This window comes from Bacidia gigantensis (assembly GCF_019456465.1).
Source record: "Bacidia gigantensis strain McMullin 20006 chromosome Unknown scaffold_268, whole genome shotgun sequence".
NCBI lineage: Eukaryota > Fungi > Ascomycota > Lecanoromycetes > Lecanorales > Ramalinaceae > Bacidia > Bacidia gigantensis.
Window position 1 is genome coordinate 1341257 of NW_025408614.1, and position 20720 is coordinate 1361976.

At 49.8% G+C, this 20720-nt stretch overlaps 8 protein-coding genes across 8 annotated transcripts; 4 read left to right on the forward strand and 4 right to left on the reverse strand.

The window, feature by feature from the left end:
- Window positions 1-107: 107 nt before the first annotated feature.
- KY384_009138 (uncharacterized protein) lies at window positions 108-1414 on the reverse strand (the record flags this gene model as incomplete). Its single annotated transcript, XM_044817624.1, has 6 exons — window positions 108-494; window positions 547-634; window positions 698-972; window positions 1101-1120; window positions 1181-1223; window positions 1400-1414. 6 exons carry the CDS (start codon window positions 1412-1414, stop codon window positions 108-110), a joined length of 828 nt encoding a protein of 275 aa, XP_044664777.1.
- Window positions 1415-2238: 824 nt separating this feature from the next.
- On the forward strand, window positions 2239-10100 carry KY384_009139 (uncharacterized protein; the record flags this gene model as incomplete). The annotated part of the gene is made up of 4 exons (XM_044817625.1): window positions 2239-5153; window positions 5207-5279; window positions 5683-5862; window positions 5913-10100. 4 exons carry the CDS (start codon window positions 2239-2241, stop codon window positions 10098-10100), a joined length of 7356 nt encoding a protein of 2451 aa, XP_044664778.1.
- A 625-nt stretch (window positions 10101-10725) lies between these two features.
- On the forward strand, window positions 10726-11526 carry KY384_009140 (uncharacterized protein; the record flags this gene model as incomplete). The annotated part of the gene is made up of 2 exons (XM_044817626.1): window positions 10726-11180; window positions 11232-11526. 2 exons carry the CDS (start codon window positions 10726-10728, stop codon window positions 11524-11526), a joined length of 750 nt encoding a protein of 249 aa, XP_044664779.1.
- A 421-nt stretch (window positions 11527-11947) lies between these two features.
- Window positions 11948-13364, reverse strand: KY384_009141 (uncharacterized protein; the record flags this gene model as incomplete). Its single annotated transcript, XM_044817627.1, has 3 exons — window positions 11948-12054; window positions 12185-13049; window positions 13110-13364. 3 exons carry the CDS (start codon window positions 13362-13364, stop codon window positions 11948-11950), a joined length of 1227 nt encoding a protein of 408 aa, XP_044664780.1.
- Window positions 13365-14691: 1327 nt separating this feature from the next.
- On the forward strand, window positions 14692-15408 carry KY384_009142 (uncharacterized protein; the record flags this gene model as incomplete). Its single annotated transcript, XM_044817628.1, has 3 exons — window positions 14692-14784; window positions 14844-15228; window positions 15281-15408. 3 exons carry the CDS (start codon window positions 14692-14694, stop codon window positions 15406-15408), a joined length of 606 nt encoding a protein of 201 aa, XP_044664781.1.
- Window positions 15409-16884: 1476 nt separating this feature from the next.
- Window positions 16885-18696, forward strand: KY384_009143 (uncharacterized protein; the record flags this gene model as incomplete). The annotated part of the gene is made up of 1 exon (XM_044817629.1): window positions 16885-18696. One exon carries the CDS (start codon window positions 16885-16887, stop codon window positions 18694-18696), a length of 1812 nt encoding a protein of 603 aa, XP_044664782.1.
- A 149-nt stretch (window positions 18697-18845) lies between these two features.
- KY384_009144 (uncharacterized protein) lies at window positions 18846-19520 on the reverse strand (the record flags this gene model as incomplete). Its single annotated transcript, XM_044817630.1, has 1 exon — window positions 18846-19520. One exon carries the CDS (start codon window positions 19518-19520, stop codon window positions 18846-18848), a length of 675 nt encoding a protein of 224 aa, XP_044664783.1.
- Window positions 19521-19723: 203 nt separating this feature from the next.
- KY384_009145 (uncharacterized protein) lies at window positions 19724-20203 on the reverse strand (the record flags this gene model as incomplete). Its single annotated transcript, XM_044817631.1, has 1 exon — window positions 19724-20203. The coding sequence occupies one exon, from the start codon at window positions 20201-20203 to the stop codon at window positions 19724-19726; it is 480 nt and encodes a 159-aa protein (XP_044664784.1).
- Between the last annotated feature and the right edge of the window lie 517 nt (window positions 20204-20720).

The following is a 20720-nucleotide window of genomic DNA, read 5'->3' on the forward strand; positions in this document are numbered from 1 at the left end:
TGCAATATCGCCGACACTTTCCGAACGAGACGCCTTTTATCTACCACGCTCTAACGTCTTAGCTGGGGAATATTTCATGACGAAGAGAGGCGGTCCAGTGCAATGATCTAAGACGAAGGTGCAGGCTCAGCAGACTGCTCGGAAGCAGCGGGCGCAGGTGCATCAGGTCTGGCCTCGGTAGGTGCTGCTGCTTTCTCACCCTCCTTGGGGACCTCGCTTCCTGGAGCAGCTTCGGCATTGTCCCCTCCATCTGAAGACGTCCAAAGCGTAAGATTGTCACGGAGCAGCTGCATGATGAGTGTGCTGTCACGGTAAGACTCCTCCGAAAGGGAGTCTAGTTCTGCGATCGCGTCATCAAAGGCTTGTTTAGCAAGATGGCAGGCACGGTCTGGCGAGTTCAGAATCTCATAGTAGAAGACCGAGAAGTTGAGAGCAAGTCCGAGACGAATCGGATGAGTCGGAGTAAGCTCAGTCTGCGCGACATCTGTAGCATTCTAATTTTTGTTAGACGTTTGAGCATGAGTTTTTTAAGTGTGAGTTTCTTACCTTGTATGCCTCGTGGGCAGCGGTTGCGGCCACTTTGCGTTTCTCACCAGACGCGAACTCAGCGAGGTAACGGTGATAATCTCCCTTCCTGTTCTGCGTCAGCATCGATCGAAATGTATTTGATCTTGTCGATTTCTATTATTGAACGCACATCTTGTGGTAAAACACCTTCGACTCTCCTGACTCGGCCTTGGGAATAAGAGACTCATCCAGCACGTCGAGAACGTCTTGGCACACGCGTTCGAGCTCGGTCTCGATCTTCTGTCGGTAATCCCGAATTGTACCGACATGCTTGTCCGTGCCCTTCGATTCCTCTTTCTGTTCGATGGAGGAGATGATACGCCAAGAAGCCCTTCGCGTTCCGACAACGTTCTTATAGGCGACGGAAAGCAGGTTTCGCTCATCAACAGTGAGTTCCCCTCCAATCTGAATTCTTGTTAGATGCATTGTCCATCACGACCTTCCGTGCAAGCCTAATTGAGTAGTAAATCACCTTCGCGACTTCCTAGTGACGGTTAATTGTGTCTTACAGATGTGCCTCACAAGCGACTAACCTTCATGAACGTCACCATCTCTAATGAAGCGTACTGTCAGTGATAACCTAAAAGCGCTCTCTTCGGATGGTAGTCCATACCATCATATCGCTCGGCCTGCTCGCATAGCCTTGCAAGAAACGTCTTGCTTCACTCAGTGTTAATAAGGCAATCATAGGACAAACGAGATTGAATGGAGTACCTTTCACGCTATTGAAGGAGACGAACAGTCAGCGACGCAGTTTTAACAAGTCTAGGATAGAAGAAGAGCTGGGGCGCGTTGAGAGCTTCGGGTTTTGATAGGCTCATGAATCACTTACCTCTGATTGTGTCATATTGAGTTGATTGTGCGGATATGCTGGATGAGCGCCTGTTGTGTAGATGTGTTCGATTGGAGTAAGATCTGGATATGGTTCGACTTTGATCGTATCAAGGAAGTTGGAGGAGGGACAGCAAATTACCAGCGGAAGCCGCAGTAAGCGATTGGCGCTATCCCTTCAGCCCTACTGCGATACGCAACAATCGCCCGAGTCTTCAAGGCGACAGCGTTGCATCACACTACGCAGGCAGAATTTGTCCTCTGTTATCTAGTGTTGAATGCTACTAGATTTGCCTGTTCACGGGATGCTATTCATGGGGGCATATTTCGCAATCTATATGGCAATCGAGGCGTTCTTAGCACTACATGATGCCATTTTCGTCAAGCTATCAGTCTCAGTGCAACACAGGGCGTTCTGTAATCTGCGAGATTCAGCCACGAAGAATGCTTCTTGTAAGTAATATTTACAGGACCTCCGATGTGGAGGTCGCGATGCATCGGTCTTCGGATGCTTGGAGCCTTTCAATAGAACTTGATAGGGGCACAGTCATCAGGCAAGGTGTCGCCAGCCCTTGCCTTCTTGAGTTTCTGCGGGAATCGGAATTGTTCCGTTGATTTAATATCCGTCGGACATAAAAAGTATAAAGCAAAACTCATTGAGGCCACGTTCTGAGGTAGTTGGGGCAGGCGTTCATTCAAATCCGTTACTCGCATTCAAACTCTCCCCTTTAGCTTCGCTCTCCGGTCTCTACCTTTCGATATGCCTGTACGTTACCGGTGCAAATCCGATTTCTTTCCAAAATCCTACTAGAAGACGCTTATTTGCGTTGCTATATTGTCATGGAGTCCGCCTACCTAGTGTCGTCCCATGAGGCTTTAGATCATTTCCAGGTGAAAGAGCATGAAGGTCTATCAGATAGCCAAGTCGACGAAGCAACAGACAGATTTGGTCGCAATGAGCTCCCGGAAGACCCACCAACTCCATTGTGGGAGTTGATCCTGGAACAATTCAAAGACCAGCTCGTTATCATACTACTTGGTTCTGCGGCAATTTCGTTCGTCTTAGCTTTGTTCGAAGATGGAGAAGGATGGACAGCTTTTGTCGATCCTGCGGTTATCCTTACAATCCTCATATTAAATGCTGTGGTTGGGGTCTCCCAGGAGAGCAGCGCAGAAAAGGCGATCGCAGCGCTGCAGGAATACTCTGCCAGCGAAGCCAAAGTGGTTCGCAATGGAACAGTTAAACGAATCAAAGCAAATGATCTGGTGCCTGGAGACGTCATATCTGTGGCAGTAGGAGATCGCATACCAGCTGATTGTCGAGTCGTGTCGATCCAAAGCAATACCTTCCAAGTCGATCAAGCTATACTTACAGGGGAGAGCGAGAGCGTGGGCAAAGATACAAGCGCCGTGAAAGATCCTCGAGCGGTCAAGCAAGACCAAATTAATATGCTCTTCTCAGGCACTACCGTCGTGACTGGGCATGCGACTGCTTTGGTGGTCTTGACGGGTGGCTCGACAGCCATTGGGGATATACATGAGAGTATCACATCACAAATTTCTGAACCGACCCCACTGAAGCAAAAGCTGAATGATTTTGGCGATATGCTTGCCAAAGTCATCACCGTGATATGTATCTTGGTCTGGCTCATCAATATCCAGCACTTTAATGACCCCTCGCATGGCACCTGGGTCAAAGGAGCTATCTACTATCTGAAAATCGCTGTTTCACTTGGAGTGGCGGCGATTCCCGAGGGGCTAGCTGTTGTTATTACAACCTGCCTGGCATTAGGAACCAGGAAAATGGCCGCCAAAAACGCTGTCGTCCGGAGTCTGCCATCGGTCGAGACTCTAGGAAGTTGTAGTGTCATTTGCTCTGATAAAACTGGGACTTTGACCACTAATCAAATGAGTGTCAATAAAATGGTATACATCAGTGATTCAGACGCACGACTAGAAGAAATTGAAGTTCAAGGTACTACTTTTAAGCCGGAAGGAGGCATCTTTCAGAGTGGCAAAATGGTAAATGATCTCGCCGTATCTTCAAAAATTGTCATGAAGATGGCGGAGATATCAGCGCTATGCAATGAGTCTCAGCTTTCATTCGATCCAAAGCATGGTACATTCCATAGTGTAGGAGAGCCCACGGAAGGGGCTCTACGTGTGCTTGTGGAAAAGATCGGAAGCCCTAATGCGACGGTGAACCAGGAGGCGAGGGCGCTCCCTACCCAGGATAAACTTCATCATGCGAGCAAGTATTTCGAAAACAAGAGCCCTCGGACAGCGATCTACGAATTTTCGAGAGACCGCAAGAGTATGTCTGTGCTGGTAGGTCATGCTGGGCAGCAGCGCCTCCTGGTGAAAGGAGCTCCCGAAAGTATTCTGGACCGCTGCACACACGCACTAGTTGGATCAAGTGCAACCAGATTCGTGCTAGATCAAAGACTTGCAGCTACTGTGTCGGAAAAGGTGGTAGAATATGGCAAGCAAGGTCTCCGGGTCATAGCATTAGCTACCATAGATGACGTTGAGCAAAGCACATTGATCAAAACCGCCAAAACAACTGCCGAATATAGCCAGCTTGAGACAAGAATGACTCTTGTTGGCTTGGTGGGTATGCTTGATCCGCCGAGACCTGAGGTTGCTAAATCGATCCGGAAATGCCGGGAAGCAGGCATTCGTGTCGTTGTTATCACGGGTGATAATCAAAATACAGCAGAAACTATATGCAGGCAAATAGGCATCTTTGGTCCGCACGAAGACCTGAGCGGCAAAAGCATGACTGGTAAACAGCTTGATGCTTTAAGCAATAGCGAGAAAGTACATGCAGCAAAGTCAGCCTCCCTCTTCTCTCGAACCGAGCCTACGCATAAGTCCACGTTGGTAGACCTTCTCCAGACCGCTGGTGAGGTAGTTGCAATGACAGGAGATGGCGTCAATGATGCACCAGCGCTGAAGAAATCTGACATTGGAGTGGCTATGGGCTCAGGAACCGATGTTGCAAGATTAGCGTCTGACATGGTTCTCGCTGACGATAATTTTGCTACTATCGAAGTCGCCGTTGAAGAGGGTCGATCGATCTACAACAATACCCAGCAATTCATTCGCTACCTCATATCATCCAATATAGGAGAGGTAGTCTCTATTTTTCTGACTGCGGCGGCGGGTATGCCGGAAGCATTGATCCCAGTCCAGCTCCTATGGGTCAACCTTGTCACGGACGGCCTCCCTGCAACTGCTCTCTCGTTCAATCCACCTGATCATGATGTGATGCGAAGAGCACCCAGGAAACGAGACGAAGCCCTTGTGGGAGGCTGGCTCTTCTTCCGATATATGATCATTGGTATCTATGTTGGCGGTGCTACGGTCTTTGGATACGCCTGGTGGTTCATGTTCAACAGCGAAGGACCACAGATCACCTTTTGGCAACTTTCACACTTTCATCAATGCTCCTCCAAATTCCCGGAAATTGGGTGTGAGATGTTCTCGAACGACAGTGGCAAAGCTGCATCTACAATCTCACTATCAATTTTAGTGGTGATTGAAATGCTGAACGCAATGAATGCACTCTCATCGAGCGAGTCGCTCCTCACCTTACCACTCTGGGATAACATGGTCCTTGTCTATGCCATTTCCTTGTCCATGGCCCTCCACTTCGCCATCCTGTACACTCCATTCCTTCAAAGTCTCTTTTCAATTCTACCGCTGAATTGGAACGAATGGAAAGCAGTGTTGCTGATAAGCATACCCGTGATGTAAGTCATATTCTTCTAACAACGATGATATCACAGCTAATGAACTCGCTCAGATTCATAGATGAGATTCTTAAATATATTGAGAGAAAACTGTACATACCCAAACCCCTAGAGCATAGACAGAAGGTAGAGTAGATCAGCATTAGCATTAGCATTAGCGTTAGCATTATGGATAAGTGCTGCTCAGTGCAACCGCGTGCTCTAAGTCTTCGATTTGGATTTGTTTGCACAATCTCACTTTAGCCAGCAGCTAGTGGGTATGAGTAATATGAACTGACGCCTGATCTCAAAATGAATGGTGTTTGGCACGGACATATCGGTCTTTATTTTTCATATCGATTGGTGCATCCACGATAGCTCACAACTATTATTCATTTCCCTCTTGCACTTCGAGGTCGCTGAGGCTTCTGCAAGGGTACTGCTCGCTGTGGAGTAGTTACTATGGACCGCGCAATAACGAAGCTCAACGCGACTGGTAACTTGATTCTACAAGCCATTGCCTCCCTGTCACGACTGACTGTCGACAGAGCCAGCGCCTTCCAGTTTGCAATACTTTCTGAAAACACACGAACCCCCTCCTACGGCTCAAGTAGGGGAAGGACGCTTCGCAAAGAGGCGGAAAATAGACAAAGACGGCTGCTCTTCCCGTCAGCACCCTTCAGAGATTGAAGATCAATATTTGACGTTCGCTAAGCTTGACCTCAATATAGTATGATGCGAATTCAAGAATGGAAAGTCTATAATGACTGACAAGTACAGATCTTCCCGCAAGGCTTTCCCTCGCCTCTTGAGCCACCTGCCAACAGTGAAAGGCTGCCAGTGCGCCTCGTTGCCTTTGTGGAAGATGCTCATAGGGGTGTACACCACCGGCAGTACATAATCAAGGTCGCTACCATCAAGGGTATCGACTTATGCCAGCTAACGCTCAATGGTTTTATCGAAAAACGCGACCAAGAGATCGTCCAAAATGCGATTTCGTTGTCGCGTCCAAGCCGAACGGTCAGAGCAAGGAGCTCCTTTGAATTGTCTCCAAGGGGGATTGAAGTGGGAACTACTGCCAAGGAGAGCGTAACGGCCGACAATGCGTCGCTATCGCTAGTTTTGACGGTCAGGATCCTTGTCCCTGACGTGAAGAGTTTGCTGGAGAGTCCGGGCTTGCCCCGTTCTTTGGACTTGTCACAATTTTTTGGTGCATGGCCATCAAACAAGCGCGATCCATGGTCTCCAAAAGATTTTTATGATCATGTACATGTCCCAGATCCAAAATCAGGTTTAGACCTGCCCCCTCTTGCGGAACTACAGTGCAATTTATATCCATTTCAGAAAAGAGCCATACGCTGGCTGTTAGAGCGAGAAGGTGCTTTCCCGTGTGATTCACCGAGTGAGGACAGCAAAATCGCCCATGGATTTGTACGTACGCAGGATCAGGATGGTCGTGACTGTTTTTCTAGCCAATTGCTAGGCGTCGCTACGACCGACAAGACCCTTGTTAGATCGTCATGTCGAGCTCTCCGAGGTGGGATTCTTTCAGAAGAAATGGGTCTTGGAAAGACAGTCGAGATCATAGCTCTTATCTGCTTACACAGAAGGCAAGAATCACAGGACCAGGAAAATAATATCTCGTCAACGAAGCAGTTAGCAGGAACTTTAATCATCACTCCTCCTTCCATCTTACAGCAGTGGAAGGAGGAGTTACAGGCGCTTGCTCCTTGCCTAAAGGTAGCGATTTATCAGGGAATGAAGATTGAAAGTCACAAGAACGACGATACTGAAATAAAGAGCAAATGTATCACTAGCGACGTAGTGCTGACAACATATCCCATCCTGGCGAGAGAGATCCACCACGCTGAAGCCCCAACAAAGAATCTTCGCCACGAGAAGAGGTATGAGAAAAGACTCTCACCGCTAACACAGATCAATTGGTTCCGTGTCGTCCTCGATGAAGCTCAAATGGTAGAAAGCGGAGTAAGCAACGCGGCCAAAGTTGCGAGTCTGATTCCACGTCAAATTGCCTGGTGTGTCAGCGGGACGCCGGCAAGAAATGCGAAAGATCTTCTCGGCCTTCTTATTTTCCTACAATATCAACCATATTGTTCATTACCTCTGCTTTGGGATCGACTCGTCAATCAACATCGCGAGGTTCTATGGTCAATATTCCAGAACATCACTCTTCGTCACACCAAGGCGCAGATCAGAGATGAAATTCAATTGCCACACCAGAAAAGAGTCGTGCTCACAGTTCCATTTACGCAGATTGAGGAACAGCATTATTCAGCCCTGTTCCAACAAATGGCAGAGGAGTGTGGGCTCGATCAAGAAGGAGCACCTCTCCGAGAGGATTGGGACCCAGAAGATCTTCAGATCATTGACAGAATGCGAATCTGGCTTGTGCGATTAAGGCAGACTTGTCTCCATCCCGAGGTCGGCAACCGCAATAGGAAAGCCCTTGGGAGCGGGAAAGGGCCCCTCAGAACTGTAGCTGAAGTACTTGAGGTCATGATTGAACAGAACGACCTCGCCACCCGGACTGAGGAACGCAATGTACTGATGTCCCAAATCAAACGTGGTCAGATCCACGAAGATACCGAAGAAACACAAGAAGCTTTAGAAATATGGCTGTCAACGCTCGACGAAGCTCGGAATGTAGTTCGTGAATGCCGCTTGCATTTGCAATTTGAATTGGACAAGGTAGCTACGGAAAGGGGGGCCGAAGAAAGCCCTAAGAAGAATGGGGACGACGTTGATGTAGGTAGTACCGGTCCTCACCGGCAAAGACTACGGGCGGCTCTTGAGGTTGAGCATATGTGTACCTTCTTCGCTGCTAATGCATATTACCAATTGAAGACAAAAGAAGTTGGCGCTTCGGGAGAGCCAGGCCAGGAGAACAACTCGCAGGAGACAGTAGGTGACACCAGAATGATTGGCCAAGTGGCTGAAAAGCCAATGTCGAATCATGCGAAAGACCTTGAGCGCCAGGAAGAATCGTTTTATGAAGCGGCAAAACTTTTGCGGAGGGAGCTGCTGGTCGAATCTCAAATGAAGGCTGATAAAGCTGTCTCCACAGTCAAGGATCGTTGCAAAAACTTGGTACCTATTCCCTGTGTGAAGCCTCCGAAAGACCAGGGTGGTATCCAAATTCGTGCCTTTTTCGACAGGATTGAAAGACTTGTTGAAATCCTGCAGTCTCAAACGATGCAGATCATTGAGTGGAGAAACCAAGCAGGCATGCTCCTTACCCTCCCATTGGTGGATCAAGAAGAAACCGAGCTTCAAGGTGACGAGTATGAAACGTCAACGAAGCAACAAGACGAAGTGTATGTATATGTTGACGCCCTTCGCGCCCTTGTCTCCGATCGTCACGTATCTGTGACTGGACAAGACAACACATTAATTGACCATGAGATGGAAGTCGCTCTGAAAGAGGCAAAAGAAGGCAGAGGACACTCTCCAGAACTACTCATACGGCTGCTGAAGAAGCGCTCAGACCTGAAAACGACGAGTACCGTGGGTACTGTACGAGGCTTGATGACACAGCTACGAGAACTACGATCAGAGCTGCGCCCTCTGGTAGAACAGTCCAACAAGCGTGCTGCTGCAGAAACCATATTCATCAACAGCCTGATACAGCATCTTCATCAAATATCGCTTGAGTCAGCTAAGCCCCTAGCATCCCTGAATAAGGAAGTTGAAATATTCAAAGATACCATGAATCTCAGGCTCGATTATTATCGTCAATTGCAGGCGATCTCAGACACTGTTGCTCCTTTTGAGGAAACCATGAGTGCTGAAACGCGGGCCGACATACTTACAAGCAAATTGGAAGAAGAGCGCCGTATGAAAGCACGCGTAGCAACTTTGAGATCCAACGGACGCTATCTTGTTTACTTACGGGGCGAAGCAGCAGATACCAGCCAGCGAACCTGTATCATCTGCACATCACCATTCGAATCAGGTATCCTGACAAGCTGTGGGCACACGTATTGCAGCGATTGCCTCAGGCTCTGGTGGTCTCGCAATCGTTCATGCCCTCAATGCAAGAAGCATTTGTCCCGTAATGATTTCCACCAGATTACTTTCAAATCAAAGGAATTGACGATGCAAGAAGAGGAGGCTCCTTCAGTCGAGCCCTCTGCAAGTACGTTAAGCGCTACTGGGTCTGAAACGATCTATGCTGGCGTTCGTGAGTCAACGTTGAATCAAATCAGGGACATTGACCTAGACGGCTCTTTTGGTACAAAGATCGATACCCTTGCACGGCATTTGCTATGGATTCGGGAGCATGACCCGGGTGCGAAATCCATCATCTTTTCGCAGTACCGTGATTTTTTGGATGTTCTCAGCAGGGCATTCTCGCATTTCAAGATCAACTTTACTGGTATCGACAGGAAGGATGGTATACGAAAATTCAAATCCGACCCCAACGTCGAATGCTTTTTCCTCCATGCCAAAGCGCACTCTTCAGGACTCAATCTTGTGAATGCCACACACGTTTTCTTATGTGAGCCACTGATCAACACGGCGATTGAGCTACAGGCTATCGCACGGGTTCATCGGATTGGCCAACACAATGAAACGACGGTATGGATGTATTTAGTTGAAGGCACGGTAGAGAAGTCAATCTACGACATCTCGGTCCAGCGACGCTTAGCACACATTGGCCAGCTCCAGGCGCAAAGCAGGGGGTTGGAAGATCAAGAGCCAGCTGAAAGCCAACTTGAGATGGCTAATACAGTCGAGTTGGAGCAGAACCCACTGTCCCACCTTCTGACCAAAGGCGGGAGTGGGGGCGAATTGGTGAAGAAAGGAGACCTTTGGAGCTGCCTCTTTTCTCATGCGCCTGGACAGTCAGCGAGACCTTCAGACGAAGCCCAGCTGGCGATCGCCCACCACCTCGGGGCTGACGCTGCTGAAAGACGAGGGAGAGAGAACGGGGACCAAGTTATGTAGGGAAGTGGCTACAGCAGCAACGACATGCTGACGTAAGGCTTACGAGATACGGCCTGTGCGACAAATACTCAAGATATCCAGAATCAAACGTATGGGTTTATAGCATCTCATATTCTATACGCAAGTGATCATGTCTTATTCTCTGCCTTGGTCTGTACCTCTGAGGGTATTTAGTCATCCAGCACCAAGCCTGATGACGTAGCAAGTCGCATGTGCATTCTCCGAGCTCCCGAGCAAAAGATATTTTCCAAGTCAATAAATACATCATCGTTGCCAGGCTTCCAAGACTTCTTGAACCGTCATGCTGTTTACACCTTCGTTGCTGCGGTTTGCGGGTAGCAGTCTACTTCCTTGCATTCCACTTGAACCTCGATAATACTACACCTCACCCACGTCCATCGTTACACCTCTCTCGAAACCCGCCTTCGTCACCCGGCAGACTTCCGGAACCTGTCGCCCTATCCACAATGGCAGTCCCAGCAATCCTCAAATACAGCTTCATATGGATCCTGCCAATCATCAGCGCGGGCATGTGGCTCGGTACAAATCCTCTTCCCCCTCCCATCCAACAATCACCCGCAAACCAAACACTAACATCCTTTTCCAACCAGCCACCCTCCTAGCTATGCTCATCGTCTGGCTCACCGAAGGTCACCCGCACTACTCCTCCATGAACACCGGCCAGAGCATAGCCTACATCTCCGACATTGGCGCGCAAGGCCTGCAGCCCCTCTTCATCGTCGGCTGCATCATCACGACCGTCTTCCTCGACCTCTCCTTCGCCGCCGAGCGCTGGCTGCGGCACACAGGGCGTCTCGCCAAGAACCTCGGCGTAGCGGAAAAGGTGTTGAGTGGGCTGAGCATCGTGTTTGCGGTGGCGGGAACATGCGGGCTCATTCTCCTAAGTATCTTCGATACAGTGGATCATCCGAAATTGCATGATGGGTTCTTGCTGCTGTTTATGGCGGGTTATGTCATCAGTGCTATTTTCATCTGCGCGGAGTATCAGAGGCTGGGGATGCATTTCCGCCAGCATCGGGTGCTGAGGATTAGTTTTTGGTTGAAGTTGACGTTTATTTTGTGAGTTGAGCCCATCCCTTTGATGTATCTATTGGCTGATAATTTTGCTAGGGTCGAGATTGGCCTGGCGATCGTCTTTGCTGCAACAATATTCGGTTCGCATCAGAATGTGGCTGCCGTTTTTGAGTGGGTCATCGCCTTCATCTTCACGCTCTACGTCCTTACTTTTGTCGTTGATCTCTTGCCGGCGGCTAAGACCTCTCAACAACACACGAATGAAGATGCCATGCACCGACTGGAGATGCAGAATGCGGCGGACGGTGTGGCGGGTGGAGACTCAAATCCCATGAACGGCACGACTGGAGCTGCTCCAGTAAAGGCACCGGGCGCAGCCCATAATTTTTAGAATAAAGACTAAATTGCATAGCGACTGGTGTTTAAAACCCCGGCATGAATACTTGATATGCGAAGGCGCTATCCGCCAGATAGAAGCATTAAAAAAATAGTAACTAATTGACTTAATACTCTTACCTTCATTGCTACTCAATCAAAAGTATATCCCTCAAGAAATCGTAAGATTTGAATAGATAATCGACACTTTCAGCGAACCATAGAGTATAGACATATGAACAAGCTGTAAAACGCCCTAACGCTCTTCGCTAAAATTACTGCAAAAGCTACCACGCCAGCATCGCTTCAGATAATCGTCGAGATCATGCAAGGTGTAAAATCTTCAGAATGTCATGTTGATGAAAGAAGGCTCGGTTCCTCTTGCCGAAGACATCTAGCTCGCTGTCAGCACTAGATCCTTCTTTTGGTCTAAGGAATTAAGTAGGCTTACACATTGGAATGCTCAAAAGGCAAATGGCCACCTGTACGCTTGCGACAATGTAGAAGATCTCGGCAATACCGCCGGTCTTGAGCCAGTCGTAAGCTTTCCAAGTCAAGCCAAAGCTGAAAAGGTTCTTGAATATGAAGCAAGCAAGTGAACGCTTCGACCGCGATCTCGCCTGATGAACAGTAAATGGCAGAGAACGATGGGCTCGAAAAGGCGAAAGACTTACGATGCGCATCCACGATATACAGTGCGCTGGCCACCGCACCAATCACCATCCCCATAACCTCCAGTGCGAAGAAAAAGTCCGGCCAGAACCAATGATATTTTGTAGGATTGGCCGCCGTACCACCAAAGCCATATAGTCCCAGACACCCAATGATGAGCTGCGGAATGACGAGCAGGATCCTGAACTCGGGTTCATAAATGCCCTTGTTCCGTTGCGTCATAAGTTTTGCGCTCCAGTCTGCCAGTAGGCCGCTAAGGATGAATCCTAAAATTGCTCCTACGAATGGGCCAGCGTACATGTATCCCGTCTCCACCTCGTTGAACCAGAGAGGTGGGCCAAGGAAAACTGCAGCAAGGACAACGCCGATGAGTACGGTCCAGCCAATTAGAGCGCCTTGTGTGAGTGTTGCCCAAAGGATAGCTGGATGAAGGAAGAGAGGAAAGGGGCGCAGGAGGAGCTTGAAGAATGATTCGTTGGTTTTCCGGCCATTGAAGGGAAGAAGAGTGCGAATGTAGGAGCTTTTGGGTGCGTTCGGATTGGTAGACGATTTGTTCATGTTCTCGGTCGAGTTGCTTGGACTTGATCCTGTGCGCTTGTCGCTGTCGTGGGCTTGACCATTCGTGGACTGGAGCGGTATCGCCTCACGTTCGCCGGTGATGTCGGTGTTGAACTGTTGATCTCTTCGGAAGGCGGTCTCTGGGCAGTAGAATATGATGAAGGGGAGCATGCAGCCGCAGAATATGGCGATTAGGTAAAAGCTCCATTGCCAGCCTATAGTATGCGTAATCTTCCCGACAAGAACAGGTGTGAAGAATGCTCCTCCGAAAAGAGCAAGGTTGGAGACGGCCATGCGAATGCCCCGTTGCTATGCGAATATCAGCGCTGCGGCATTGATTCATGAGTGGCAGACCCAATTGGGACATACGTGAACAAAATACAAATCTCCGACACTTGCATTTACGAGGGCCTCGAATGGGGCAAGTCCGACTCCTTGTATGATTCTAGCCCATAGCAAACTCTTGTAATTTGTTCCACTTGCGCCACCCCATGCGCTACTAATGATGATGAGGACTGTCCCTAATAGATACAAATGTCGTTTGCCCCACACTCTTGCGGAAGCGACGAAGAACAGGCCAGCGACTCCCACCCCAGCTAAGTGGTAGCCGGTCAGGAGTGCCATATCTGTAAAGTCTCGCTGAAAGACAAGAGAGAGTGTGACGGTGTTGGCGGCAAGGAGCGGACTGAGAGTGGAAGCAATGACAGAGGTGATGGACAGGATGGCGATGATAACGTCGCGCTTCCATAACGGCCAATTCTTGTGGACATTAGCCCACGACTCCCACCGAGGACGTATTCAAAGGCATACTAGTGGGTCATTTGGATCGTCACTTGGCTGTGGGACCAGTATAACAGGTACTCCTCCGCTTTTGTCGTATTTCAAACGAGAGTCAAGCTCCCCATTGTGCGTCGGTCGGGTAGGATCATCGTAGACGGACGAGGTACCTTGCAATGGTCAACACGCGAGCACTGTCAACTGGAATGGGAGCGCACCTGGGACCTGCCTACTACTCCTTGAACTAAGGATTCCGAGGCCCATTTGGTGTGGGCGGACAACTTCGGCGGAGTGAGCTGGCGGAAGCTACATATACAGTGTGCGGAAGGACACAAAAAGGACAAGCATATTGGGAACGCACGCAGAAGTATCAAGAATGAATATCACGGGAATGTCAAGTAGTTGACGTCTGCGGAGCAGCTTTATGCAGGCGGAGCCGAACCTTGAGACACGCCATCTCTAAGATGCATCACGGGTAAAGATATTTATGTCCATTGCCTTCGATCTCGTACAGATTTCACCATCTTCATGGATATGACTGCCGGCCAATGGTCCCCCGCATCACCACCCGAATACATCCATGGCTTCCACTCCCGAAGAGGCTCATGTATGATGTATGATAATTCTAGATTAGACCCACCATCCCGCTCCGCCGCTCTCCACTCCACTTTATCTCATACCGAAATGGTTGCATGCTATTTGTGCGGTTGGAGATCAGACGGCATCTTGAAGACGTTTCATGTGTCTGCAAGTCTTTTGAAGCACATGAGGCCCCAGGATCGAGGGGAGGTAACTCAGGTAAGCCGGCCTTCCCGTTCCCACTTACATCGAGCTTAACTCAACTGGAGTAAGAAACACAACTAATTTGCCCCTCAGATTGACCGTATCCACTCACACGCTGCAAGGTTCAGACGGGAGACTGAATTGCGCTAGGCCTTGAACCAATTACCGCTTGAGGACGAGATCCATGGGTGCCATCTGCTAGCGCCCATCAACGCTTCTTGCACTTTCTTCAATCCGCGTTTCCTTGGTGGAGGTGACAATAAAGTGAGGACCTCACCTGATTCCAATCCTCACTCTACTCCCTTTCCATTCAAGTATATACCCCCTCTCCTATATATACCAGACGTTCAAGCAATCGCAAAACCCACGTTAAGAGACCATCCAATCCACCATGAGGTTCTCTGCCCAGGCACTCTTTGCACTTATCCTTGCCACTTTCTGCTCAGCCCAGATACAATCACTTGGTGAATTGCCCGACTGCGCTGTAAGTCTAGAGTGATCGATTCACAACACAAGAACTCAATGGCTGACATCTTCCTCCAGAAACCCTGCGCCGCCAATCTTCCAGCCAACTGCAAACTCGACGTCAAATGCATTTGCGCCGACGCTGATTTCATTAAGAGTATTTCTTGCTGCGTTGCCGATGCTTGCTCAGCCCAAGATCTACAAAAGACCCTACAGGTGGCCCAGCAATTTTGCTCGACGGTCAAAGTGACATTACAAGCTCCGGGACCAGATGCCTGCCCCAAGAGCGGTGGATCCGGTGGAGCGTCAAGTGCAGCAAGCGATGCTACATCATCCGCTGCTGCACAAGTGAGCAGTGAAGCTAGCAGTGCAATCAGTAGTCAGGCGGCCTCGGCCAGCAGTCAAGCGTCTTCGGCTGCCGCTGGTGTCTCAAGTATGATGAGCAGTGCCAGTGCAGTAGCAGGTAAGCCGCTTTATCAGAGACCATGAACACCAGAAAGCTGATAATGATATAGGCTCCGCTACTCAGGCAAGTTCATCTGCCACTTCATCAGCTGCAGCCAGCACCGGTGGAGCTGTACAGTATGCAAGTAACAAGATCGGAGGGCTCGGTGCTGCGGTCGCAGCCGTTCTTCTTCTCTAGATATATATTTAAGAGACTTCGATTCCGTTTAACGCTCGGAGACCTTCGATCCACTGGTTGATGGCATATCATAGCTACAAATTGCAGAGCTAGAATGTCTTCTGTGTATATAAAGGCTTCTCGAGTCTAATGTAATTCAGCTCAAATCAGGGGGCATATCTGCTAGTGAAGCAATCTAGCCGTCCTTGAAGTCCCCAGTCTCAGTAGTATGCCAGCAGTGGCTCGTTTGAACTTACATTGATCTTAGGAAAACTAACGGAATATTCTGTGAGTAACATTTACTTGAGCCTTGATTTGACGAAGCACGCCGGAGGTCCAAGATGAAAAGATACCATGATTCTCAGTTCAAGCTGTACACCACGAGACGGATCAGGATTGTCGGAGGAGGTAAAAGGGTACGAGATACACTCAGCAAGCTGTTTTTCAACGCGGACTCTCAAATAATGGACTGCTATGTGTACGAGACCTCCCCCTGAGGTACGATTCGGTAAGGCAGACGATCCAGACTTGAATGAGAACGGCTGTGGCGCTCACTGTGGCTGTTCCAAACAATGCCATTCGGTGGGCTTACAGAGGATCAACAAATGATGAATCAGTCCATGACGATGGACGAGTCAGCGATGGGTCTTTCATTGTCGCGAAAAGGAGAGCTGACGCCCGATAATCGAGAATGCAGCTTAGCGACGGCTTTGATTTGATTTGATTTGATTTGAGCGGGCATCCCAATTCTCGCAAGTTTGGACGTCAAGCCAGAGATGAGACGGAAGGTTAAGGGTGTCAGCGCTTAGTACTGCCTAATCGAGAACGATTGCATAGTTCTATGTTATGCCAACGAAGCGCATTCTACAACTCTACATCTCTCAAGAGTCAAGAGATAAGTGCATGTAGGTCGATCGCTTCTTGGCAGGCCGAGACAGGCCTATTATTCAAGGTACCTCAGTGTACAGACTTTCATGCCTCTCGCCAAACTTGCGCAAGGCGGACTTAGGTAACGCTTTAGTGGGGGGCTTTCTCCAAAAGCATCCAACCAATCGACCCAACACCGAATCATATCACCGCTGCCCGCTGCTTCGATTAGCCTATCTCTACAAGCTATGTTAAAGATGTGCCACCCCAACTACTTGAATAGTCGCCTCTTTCACCCGTCCCATCTACACCTACATCTCCATCTCGACCATCGCCATCTCGAAACCCTCCGCCCATATTCACCAATTTCATCCAATGCATCCCAATTACCTCGGCCTACGTGCGGTCATCGGGATGGCCGCTACCATCCGCCAAATCCACCATTATCGTGATGATAAGAAAGCAGAATTGTGGCGATCGCCGTGAAAAAGCGCCCTTAAACACCCATCGACCCAGTGTCGCTTCACTCGTCCCTTGATTCCTCAATAGCCCCCGAATCAAGCCTTGAAGGAACGCGGATCTTGGATCTTCCAATTTTCGGACCTCACCGCCGGCTGCGGAGCCGGTAGAATGGCGGCACCGTCATATCATACGGCTGAGAAAGCAGACGCGATGAGCTCCTCCCCCGATTCCGGCTCCTTGGATGAAAATCCATTCGGCCAGACGGTGCCGTACTCGGCGTCCAGCGGCGCACGTGCCAGTATACCGCGAAGGGTCTGGGATAGCTTCAAGCAAGATCCAGGCCTGCGCATCTCATCACACGGCGTGCTCGGCGGTAATGGGAAGGTCTATGATGTCGAGGCTGCAGCGCAGGCGACCGCAGACTCACCACTTGCTCGACAATTGAAGTCGAGGCATCTGCAAATGATTGCCATCGGAGGCTCAATTGGGACCGGTCTATTCGTCGCTTCGGGGAAATCACTGTCGACAGGTGGGCCTGCCTCAGTGCTCATTGCCTACAGTCTCATTGGTGGTATGCTGTACTGCACCTGTCAAGCTCTGGGTGAGATGGCTGTCCTCTTTCCCGTAGCTGGTTCCTTTTCTGCGTACTCGACACGCTTTCTAGATCCTGCTTGGGGCTTTGCTATGGGCTGGAATTATGCCATTCAGTGGCTGGTCGCTCTGCCATTGGAAGTTGTTTCTGCGTCCCTGACCGTTAAGTACTGGAACAGTGGGATTTCCCCAGCTGCTTGGGTCTCGATCTTCCTTCTTCTAATCATCAGCATAAACCTTTTCGGTGTCAAGGGCTATGGCGAAGCAGAGTTTGTCTTCTCCCTTGTCAAGATCGTTGCTGTCGTGGGGTTCATAATCCTGGGCATCATACTGAACATTGGAGGTGGAGAAGAGGGCCAGGAATATATAGGTGGTCGATATTGGCACCACCCAGGAGCCTTCCACAACGGGTTCAAAGGTCTCTGCTCGGTCTTTGTCACAGCCGCTTTTGCTTTCGCTGGCACAGAGCTGGTTGGTCTCGCCGCAGCTGAGACAGCAAACCCTCGCAAATCTCTACCCACGGCAGTTAAGCAGGTCTTCTGGCGTATCACCCTGTTCTACATCGTGTCTCTTACACTCGTTGGCCTCTTAGTGCCATATAACGACAAACGTCTCATTGGCTCCAATGCAGCAGATGCCAAAGCCTCCCCATTCGTCCTCGCCATCAAAGACGCCGGCATTTCAATTCTGGACTCGGTCTTCAACGTTGTAATCATGATTGCAGTCCTCAGTGTTGGCAACTCAGCCGTGTACGGATCTTCTCGGACTCTCACAGCACTTGCCGAGCAAGGCCAAGCCCCTGAATTCTTCTGCTACATCGATCGCAAAGGCCGACCCCTTCGATCCATCCTCTTCGCATCTACGCTAGGTCTCCTCTCCTTCCTCGCCGCATCAGACAAAGAAGACGAGGCTTTCATCTGGATGCAGGCTCTCTCCGGTCTGAGCTCTATCTTCAGCTGGGGCTCCATTTGCCTTGCTCACATCCGTTTCCGGCGGGCCTGGCGCTTACAGAATCACAAACTCGAAGACCTCGCATTCACTTCTCAAGCTGGTGTTACTGGCTCCTGGCTCGGCTTCATCTTCAACATACTTGTAATTATTGCCGAATTCTGGACCGGCTTCGCACCAGTACCAAATCAAGATGGCAGCCACATTACTGGCACGATAGCCAGGACCAAGAATTGGTTCCAGGCTTGTCTATGTATACCTATCGTGTTACTTTGCTACGTACCTTACAAATTGTTTTTCAAGACCCCCTTTGTGAGATGCAAGGATATGGATCTGAAAGCTGGTGTAAGAGATTTGAATGTTGATGAGCTGGTGCATGAAGAGGCAATTGAACACGCGCAATGGCCGAAATGGAAGAAGGCGTACAAAGTCCTTTGTTAACGGCATTTCACATACATTAATTTGGGTGATTTGAAGTCATGATTTACATGATAGATAGCGGCGGTGTTGGCGGCGAAAGAGAACTCGGATGTGTATGCTGAACGATTTTTACGATTTAAAACAATTGCATCTAATTCTATACATCATGATCACAGCTCCTGATCACGAACCTCTCTTCTTCCCTCCTCAATTTTACCCAAGACCCCCAAGATCAGCCTCTCGTATCCATCCACCGCTTTCTCCAAATCCACCACGCTCAAATGCTCATCCGCTCCATGCGCTACCAATATGCTTCCAGGCCCATACAAATACCTTTTATGGTTCCCCTCCAGATTCGGCACATCAGTTCCATAATTTACCGTGATAGCCTCAAACCCATCCACATCCACATCGATATCCACCGGCCCATACGCTGGGCCTGGAAATTCGACCTCCAGCCGCTCATCCACACTCCTCACCGTCTCCAACACAATCTTCCGCACAGCTTCAGGCTTCCCCGCCGCAATCCTGATACCTAACGCTGCTTCCGCGTTCTCAGCAATGACATTTGCCGCCACACCCCCCTCAATCACCCCAATATTCACAGTCGTGTTCCCATACTTCTCACTCCACGGCATTTCCGCCTCACGCAGCTTCACCAGCGCCGTCAACAACATATCGATCGCATTCTCGCCCCGTTCGGGATAACCCGAGTGCCCGCCCTTCCCATGCGCTCTAATTACACAACTCAGTATCCCCTTGTGCCCGCCGGCTAACTTGAGTTCTGTGGGCTCGCCGAATATGACGGCGTCCCAGGCTTTCCCGAGGTTGTTCGCGGTGCGCATACCGTCGCCTGCGTTTTCTTCGCCGACGACGAAGAGCAGGGAGGAGGAGTGGGCGGGGATGCGATCGGTGCGGAGGAGGGGAGAGGAGGGCGAAGATTTGAGTTGCCACGGAGGCTTTGGCGTCGACGGTGCCGCGGCCCCTGGGGCGGTGAGTTGGCGTTTTGTTTCTTGGAGGGAGGAGAATGAGACGGGGGAGGTAGGGCTTACCAGATCTCGTCGCCGGCGCGAACATTGTAGGGGAGGAAGGGAGGAACGGTGTCGATGTGGGAGGTTATGAGCAATGGGGTTTCTCGAACGCCTTTGGGGTGGGCGAAGACATTGAACCTAGGTTTTAGAGCTTTGGAGAAGGGTGCGGAAGAGGAGGAGGATGTTTGTTGTGAGGCAACGGGTTGGAGCTCGACTTCGAGGTTTTGGGCCTCGAGGTAGCCTTTGAGGAAGATGGCGATGTCATGCTCGTGGTTTGAGACGGAGGGAATGGAGACGAGAAGTTTGTGGAGGGCGAGGAGTTGCGTGGTGTCTGTGCTGAAGATGTCTAGGCTGTGGGTAAGAGGGAGACTGTCTGTAATTGCTGGGGCTTTGTCACCGTCAAGTAGTGAGGATGACAGGTCTTTCAGAGGGGATTGAAAGCATAGCCCAGAGGAGAATGCAAGGAATGATGTGAGAAGCTTGTATTTCAGCAACATGGCGACGAAGTAACAGGCTTGGCTATTGCGTTGCTTTTGCTTATATCCAGCCCGTGTCTTGTGTCAATACCACACCGTCCGACTCTCAAGCAAGCAGTACTCGGCCTTATTGTGCCTCTGAGGCATTCATACACATCCAACACAGTTCACGATGGCCTGCATGGTCGTGCATTAGCAGATCAATCGGTCTGGAATTGTATATGCAGGAAGAGGCGCGGAGAGGGGAAGGGATTTTTCGGTAACTGCAGCAATGAATTTACTCCATTAGGGATGGCTGTTCCTGTACTGGTGGTGGGGGCTGCGATGGTTGGGAATCGATGGGACGACCCTGGTCGACTGCCCGTACTTTCGGCAGACCTAAATAAAAAGCGAATCAGAATGCGCAGAGAAGGGAAGTGTTCAGTTCTCAACACTGAACATCTCACCTTCATCCTCGTTTTCGCCTTGTGGTCCATTTTGGCCTGGTACATAGTTTCTGTATATTTTCTTCTTCACCATACTCTTCTCATACATTCGT